Genomic DNA, 8005 nt, shown 5'->3' with positions numbered 1-8005 from the left:
GGTTGCTGTTTAGAGTGCGGCGCAGCACAGGTGTGACTGCATATGAATGAGAGTGACTCTGCCTGTTAATCATCAGCCTGGCACAGGCATAAATTCCAGCCTTTTTTTCTTAGACATTTGACTGAAGCTTTGTCTGCTTGTGCATGTATTCCAGCTTCATTTTAGGAGCTCTTTTGGACTTTCTGAATTAGATCCGATTAGTTATAATAAGGCAGATTTTAACTGTGCATTCACCAACAGTCAGCACAATGAATTTTGATGAAATCCTCTCTGTTATCGGAGGCTTTGGGAAGTTCCAGAAGATCTTATATGTGTGGATCTGTCTACCTCAGATCTTTCTGGCATTCCACATGCTGGTTTCAGTCTTCACCGGGGCAGTCCCTCCTCATTTATGCCGCTTTCCCGGGCTCTCAGCGGGGACTCCAGCCTCTTCAAACTTCAGCCTTCTAACCACCCGTGATGGACAACTTGACCTGTCCTGCACCGTCCCTTTAAACCACAGCAGTGCTGAATCTCTTGGCAATGGACATCCTACCCGGAGGAGCTGCCCGGACGGCTGGGAGTACAGCACAGAGACATTTCAAAACACTATAGTAACTGAGGTGAGTGTAAATCCAGCAGCCTCTTGGATAAACCCAGATGTGTTCAGCATGGAGATACGGAATGTGGAGAGACTTAACACTTTTATTACAATGGCCTCTGGTGACATTTGAGACAGGGGTGAATGGGGTTACAGTTGAGAGCTGGACTCATGCAAGGCAGGGCCCTCTAGGCATCCCTGCATACTTGGATAATGTTTTTGAAACATACACGTGAGGGGCGGGGAGCAGCAGCAGTTACATGACCAAAATGATGTAACTGGACAGGGCACTGTCACATGTAAGACACAATTCATCTCCAGTAAATACAGTAACTAAGGAGAAAATTATGAGTTAAGTGCAGTTGATTTAGGACAATCGACTCATCATTCGATTAGAAGATGTATGTCGGCCTGGAGCATTTTAGCTTTTTATGCTATAAAGGACCTCACTGATCTGTAATGTTAGTTCTAAAACCAAAGAGCACTTTGCTAGAGCGTCCTACAAACGCTCTAGCACCTTTTGTCGAGACAAAGTTAATGAAGTTTATGAAAGGCTGCAGAGTTCTCTCTACCACAGATATCCAGTTGGAGACACTGAACAAGAGAGACACAGAACTTAAAGAATCCACCCATCCATTTTTTCCTGTTACCCAACTCAGAATCACGGTCGGCCTGGAGCCTATCCTACCTGCCATAGAGGGAGCGGAGGGGTACACCCTTGACATATTAACTGCTCGTCGCAGGGCTAACACAGAGAAACAAACAACCACTCACACTTACGTTCACACCTACTGCCAATTTACAATCACGAATTAAGCTAACCCCACTAGCTGCATGTCTTTGGACTCTGTGTGGACAAAACATGCAAACGCGAGGGCGACATGCATACTTCACACTGAAACACTTCAACCAGATGTCAGATTTGAACCTAGGGCTTCTTGCTGTGACCTTTCTGCATCACTGTGCTGCCCAACTTAAAGATTCCTGAATTCAAATTTACAGGAGAGTGCCACAACACCAAAGATAGTGATTCTCTACATGAACTGTTTCTCTCTGGGTGACCACTGAAATTATAGTCAGGTGACACAAGGCTTTAACAAAGTGCAGTTTTCCTTACATATCCCTATGTGATCAAGCTCTCTCAAGGTCCAAGAGTAAAACATAATGTTTTAAATGACTCCCGAGTTCTTAAAAAAATGTGAAAAATTCATGTTAGTGCCAACACTATCATTAGACCTTATTCTGTGAGGGACATAAACGTCTCCTGCTATCTCGCCAAATTTCATGATGATCACATCCAATCTTTCTGAGATACCATGTCCTTGAGTAAAGGGTTTGTCTAGGGTGACTGTGGGGATCAATTTGTATTCTAGCTGTTTAAAATCACAGAATTGTCTCCAATCCCTTTCAAAGTAAAGCATTTGTACCAATGTGCCACTCACTGCGCCTGTTTTCCACTGTTTAAGAGTTTTCATGAAACATCTTGCTTTTCTTCCTCCTAGTGGGACCTGGTGTGCGATAATGCCAGCCTGAACAATGTGGGCTCATCTATCTACATGTTTGGCCTTCTTGTTGGAGCGGTTGTGTTTGGACACTTGGCTGATAAGTAAGTTAAACATAGCATACCCATTTCAGAGCTCTATTGATCTGAATACAAAGTACTTTACTCTTTTAGGAGTTTGTAGTGGTAGAATTTTTTGAGTGTCATTTACTGGAATGACTAACTTCTGAAATCTTTTGTCGCAGATACGGTCGCAGGATAATTATCCTTGTCAACCTAGCTAGCCAGGCTATCTTTGGAGTCGCTGCTGCTTTCGCACCTAATTTCTACATCTACACTGCCCTTCGCTTTATGGTTGGAACATCCATCTCTGGTGTTATCATGAATGCCTTTGTCCTTGGTCAGTGTCCTGCAGTGGTTACACGAAAACAGAAGTTAAACAAGATGCTAAATGTCTTCACTGTTGAAGTGTCAATAGTGCAGATAAAAATTCTGATCAGCACGATATGTGTATTATCCTTTGACCAAGATCATCAACTTATATGAATTGTTGTTGTTCAAAGGAATTAAAAGGAAGTAATTCAAAGAAAAGTTTTCTCACATTACAAAAACATGTTACGTTACCTATACTGGCTAGACTGCTGTGGTTTTACGTACAGTTTTTGCTTCTCCTTCTTTACTTTGAAGATAAATGAATGTGGTGCACAGTGCTTACAAGATTACAAAGCATGGCATTATAAACCTAAACTAAAACCTGCATTTATACTTACCATTAGATGTTATGAAGGGAGAAAATAGTTTCTTCTCTCATAATTTAACAAGAATGAACACTTGGGCTCAACCACAGTTTTAATGGTGGCACTCCACCATTTTGGCACATGCAGGTTAAATTTGTAAAAAAAAAAAAAAGTACTAGAGTACGTGTACAGTGACATTTCTAAAATAGAAAGTAGTTTTAATCAAAGACTTGACTGATGTTTTTACTTATTTATTTTTGGTATATCTTTCATACAGTATTTTGTATTGTGTGTCAAGCTTTGTGTATTAATATGTTCTTACTGCACAGGCACAGAATGGACCGGATCAAAACAGAGGATGTTGGCGGGTATAATCACAGACTACTTCTTTGGCTTTGGCTACATTTTTCTGGCCGGTGTGGCGTATCTCATAAGAGACTGGCGTAAACTGCAGTTGGCTATATCCGCACCTGGCTTCCTCTTTATTTTCTACATCTGGTGAGTGTGGAGCAGCCCAGCCTAGAATTTTGACTAGTTTCCAAAAATGATTTGGTAAAAGTATCAGAAAGCAAAGAAAGAAGGGAACTAATCAACAACAGACTGAGTTTTTGAACACTGTGGTTCAGAAAATAAAACTACAGCCAATGCTCACTGTTGTGATTTATATGAAATTCCTCACAAGCCAGTGTGGTCTTACAGAAAAACACGCTGACCTACTTTTGAATTCTTCTTGTTTGTCCCTTACTTTAATACTTTAATACTACAGTCAATAATAGCTGAATTCTACTAAGATGTTTGAGAATTAGGTGATGCGACAAGTCATAGCTTCCAATTAAGGCATCGAGAGTCAAGTATGTGTGTAAAGAACAACTATCTGTAATATATTTTTTAGGGTTTTGCCAAAGTCTGCTCGCTGGTTAATGGCCAATGACAGGACAGAAGAAGCATGGAAACTGATCCAGAAGGCAGCGCAGATAAACGGGAAGCCCCTCATTAAAGACCTGGAGATGTGTCAGGTACAGGTTAATTCTGTCTCTTACACATGAGCTTTTTTTTCTACAGCTGTCATTGTAGAATACAGCAAACACTCGAAACTGACATTGAGTGTTGTGCTGACAGATGTCTGATGGTGGGCCACTAAGCCTACTAATACTAGTCTACTGCTACTACTCATGGTCTTACTGCACACTAAGGTCTCTATGTCAACTCATTGAAAAAATTTAAGAGACCATAAAAATTTAGTTTGTTCATCAAAGATCTAAAAAGTTTTTTTTTCCTATCACCAAATTTTAGGATTAGCCTATGTGACATAGATCTCAGAAGATTTCAAGATTTAAAAAAACAAAACAAAAAACAGTTTGTCACATTCTAAATATTTAGATACGTCTAAAGCTGAGATTATTCTGTTACTGGACTCTTGGTTCTTCATATTGGTTAGACACTGCATTTGTCTTTTTGGTCTCCCTAACATGCACAGTACTGCAAATAAACTGATGATGTCTGGAATCCTATCAAATTTAACAGTACCATCAGGGAGGCATCACTAAAACCTTGAAAGTTCGAAAATGTTGAACAAACGAATACATAGCAAATTTAGGAACCACCGAAAGGAAGTGAGAAAACATGTTTTTTTCATTTTGGTGATAGACTCTTAAAAAAATAAGTTTCTCTTCCTGTCGTGAGCTGAAATTATGGAACTTGCCATTTCATGTTGCTGACTAAGCAGTTCTTAGTATCCTTAGTAACACATGTAGCACTGTCCTGATTAACAGTCCCATCAAATTAAGTAGCTTCATTAAGTAGCTGTCCTACATGAGTGCTTAGATGATCATTATAGATTTCCAGATATTCATTTCAGCTTTAAGTAAACACCTAACACAAAAATTGCCAAATTCAGTGAGCAACAGCTGCAAAACTGTTTTGCCAAAGCGAACAGTCTTGGGCCTTACAGATGAGAGACACGTGAAAAAATTTCCAAATGCAATTAAATCTGTCTCTCTCTCACTATTCTGGAGTGAGCTTTGGCAAACTACAGCAAATGTTATTTTTTTTATATGAGCCTTATGACAACAAAGAAAATGGTATTATTAACTGTCACAGTGTGCGGATGCAGACTGTGTGGAGTGAAGAGGAGGGCCCAAATGCAGACACGCAAAAACAAAACTTGATTCTAACAGAAAACATGCCGTTTATTATGGCATTATTGAGCAGTACAAAAAATAAAAGGGCAAAAATAATTTGAAGCTAAGCAATAACCTAAAACCGGGGAAAACTTGAACGAAAACATGAAGCATCCTAAACGTGAAAAAACCTGGCGAGGACAAAATAAACATGCAAAAAACCTTAAACCTGACAACTTGGCATGAATCCACAAAGACCTGGAAATATGGCATAATGCGGCAGGACAGCAGACGATCGGACAACGAATGAATGAAGACTCGAAGATCAAATGAATGAATGAAATGACCTGGGATCATGGCATTAACTTAGTTTTAAAAAACACTTCCCTGGTGGAAGAGATAAAGTCTTTGTGGTTGGTTGCTAGCCGATGTTCAGTTGCTGTTTGCCCCTGTAATGTATTTACTACTCTGTCATTTGTAAGTCACCAGTATCCTGCAAGGAGCCACTGCTGAAAAAGGTTATCTCGCCTACCTGCCCAATTCGCATCAATAAGTGGTTATTTTCCCATCTTCACCGGAAGTTGCTGAAACTCATTGACTCTGTGTGATCTCGTTACTCCCTGTGTGAACAAGACTTAAATGGTGCTCCTCTGGTGCTGATAAAAGAGGACGAAGGTGCCAAGTTGTCCCCACTAACTTGTCACTGAACGTGGATGTAGCCACTTTAAAATCACCCACTGCTTTTTGCACTTTGTTTTTTGAAGCCTGAATAATACTGTTTTGGAGGATTAATTGACAAGGGGGTAAAGTGCTCAGCTATCAGTTTGGTTAAACTCTACAGCATTATTTAGTGCTAGGAAGCTTAATAATACTTCCAAGTCTAGAAAAAAAAATAGGTTTTTTTTGGTTCTGCATAGTACACTGCACAGACATGATGCCCTTAAGGTTCTTTATTAAAGTTGCAGTAGGCTCTTGAAAGTGTACATTTTCCTGGAGTCAGATTAGAAAAAAAATAAAACTACAGATTTTGAAGGTGTTTTGTTTTCATCTTTTTTCCTTAATGGTAGTCTAAAAACTAGCCAGTTTGGCTAGTAAATGTGCTCTTTGGCCCTGAGATTAATGGGGTGTCTATAATGCAGGGCATTTCAAGAGCTTTTAAATTCCCCATTTTGCATGTGTTTGATCAAACGAATATGGAAGCCCGTTTCCGCCACCAAAAAAACCCCTAAAAACAGGTATCCATAACTCTAAATTTCGAGTTATTTTCTTGAAATTTCGACTTACTAATTCGAAATTTTAACTAAATTTCGAGAAAATAACTCTAAATTTCGAGTTATGGATCCTTTGTTTGTTTGTTTTTTGTGGCAGAAATGGGCTTCCATAAATATATATACACTAATATGAACTTTAGAAATATCTGGCTTGTAGAGAGAAGTCTGCCTCTGAAGTTACCCAGTTTAACATCTATGCATCTTGTGGCGCTTTTCTTCATCTTTTGTTAGAACTGAATTTGTCCTATAGAATATGCAAAATATAGTCATTACTTACACCTCACAGGTTTTAAAAGAAAACTTGCAAACAGAATCTCTTTTTTGTTTGCTCACTCTCATCTGCGGTTTCAGCAAAAAACATATGGAAAACTACAAAAACCACAGGCGTCTGCTCCATGAAATATCTCTGACTTTATTGAATGTGCAGTAAATCCTTGTGTCCCGATGGCAGTCTAAGGTTTATGTGAACCAGCTGCTTGGATGGTCATATAACCGCACATTTCCCATTTTTTTCATGTTACAATGCAAGAAATCACTGACTAAAATTTCAAGCCCTGCTCATGGTCTCAGACACTCACAGGTTTTGTCAAAAGTCTGTGTGAATCAATTTCAGACAAGCACACATACAGCGTCATCTGTCAGCAGGAGCCAGCCGTCTTTCACCATTACTGGAAAAGTGCACAGGCTCAGTAAAAATAAAACACAAATCAACTACTGGATTTGCACAGAAGCTCATCTCAATGTATTTTTACACCTTGTGCATTTCTTTTTTTATTCAGTGCTACTAAATATAACTGTTTCCACACACACAGCTCTGCTAACGTGCTGCTCATGCTACGCTCTTTATACAGACGTGGCTTTCCACTCAGCTGTAGTGTTGTAGGTAGGAAGGTAATTAAACACAGCTTAGAGCAGATATCATTAAAGCACTAGAAGCAAAGATAAATAATGTTTCATTACAAATGAATGTCAAGGATAGTTTTTATTAGCAGTGAGAATATTCCCTCTATGACACTGCTATTCTGTTTTTATCCTCCTCTGTTATTCAGGAGCCACTACTTATTTTCATGTGTTTTTTGATAAGTGGGTATCATTTAAACATGCAAACTATTCAAACAGAACTACTGAACATATTTTGCACCCTCAACCACAGACACTGATACCTATTGTCTTGCTTGTTTCACAGCAGGTCTGTAAAACCGAAGAGAAAACTGTAGCGAAGAACAAACACTCGTTCCTTGACCTTGTTCGAACACCAAGAATGAGGAAGCACTCTCTGATTGTCTTTTATCTGTGGTGAGTATAAGCACATGTTTTTTTCAGTCAGAGTCAGACTGAGCACAAGACTGCTCCTGAGGGTTCACGCTTATCATCCACATCCCCACCTCTGCATGTCGGCCTTCAGTCCTGTCTAAGGGGACCTTTTAAACTCTCAACAGGGGCTGAAGAGTCTGTCTGAAACATGGATTTGGGAATGCAATAAGGACAAATTAGTGCTATAAGCTCAATCAAATTTCAAACAACAGAAAAAATGAGCATGGGAAAAACAAATGAGTAAGCTTGTCTTGCTTCTAAATACTTGAGTCTTATTTATCCAGGAAAAATGTAACATCTGAACAAAATTTCCATGTAAGACCTATTTGAATTTGAACCCAAAACAAACAAATAAATTAAACTTATTTGATATACTTCATAACATGGCTGAATATTAGCACTTAGCTCATGCTAATGCCAGCTAGCTAATTTAGGTAAATCTATTTCTGGGACATAAAATGAAATTTTGGCTAGCAAAAAAA

At 39.1% G+C, this 8005-nt stretch overlaps 1 protein-coding gene across 1 annotated transcript in view; it reads left to right on the top strand.

Annotated features, from left to right (window-relative positions):
• LOC102205754 (solute carrier family 22 member 6) overlaps window positions 1-8005 on the top strand; it is a 26786-nt gene continuing 18781 nt past the window's right edge. Inside the window, exons 1-6 of the mRNA XM_005746192.1 lie at window positions 1-602; window positions 2083-2186; window positions 2327-2481; window positions 3148-3316; window positions 3711-3834; window positions 7396-7505. Of these exons, the coding sequence (XP_005746249.1) occupies window positions 249-602; window positions 2083-2186; window positions 2327-2481; window positions 3148-3316; window positions 3711-3834; window positions 7396-7505 (1016 nt within the window). The 5' untranslated portion in view covers window positions 1-248. The remainder of the gene's footprint in view (window positions 603-2082; window positions 2187-2326; window positions 2482-3147; window positions 3317-3710; window positions 3835-7395; window positions 7506-8005) is intronic.

This window comes from Pundamilia nyererei, unplaced genomic scaffold, assembly GCF_000239375.1.
Source record: "Pundamilia nyererei isolate P.nyererei 1_Seehausen unplaced genomic scaffold, PunNye1.0 scaffold00174, whole genome shotgun sequence".
NCBI classification, from domain to species: Eukaryota; Metazoa; Chordata; class Actinopteri; order Cichliformes; family Cichlidae; genus Pundamilia; species Pundamilia nyererei.
The sequence above is the reverse complement of the archived record's forward strand: the minus strand, read 5'-3'. Positions and strand labels throughout refer to the sequence as shown.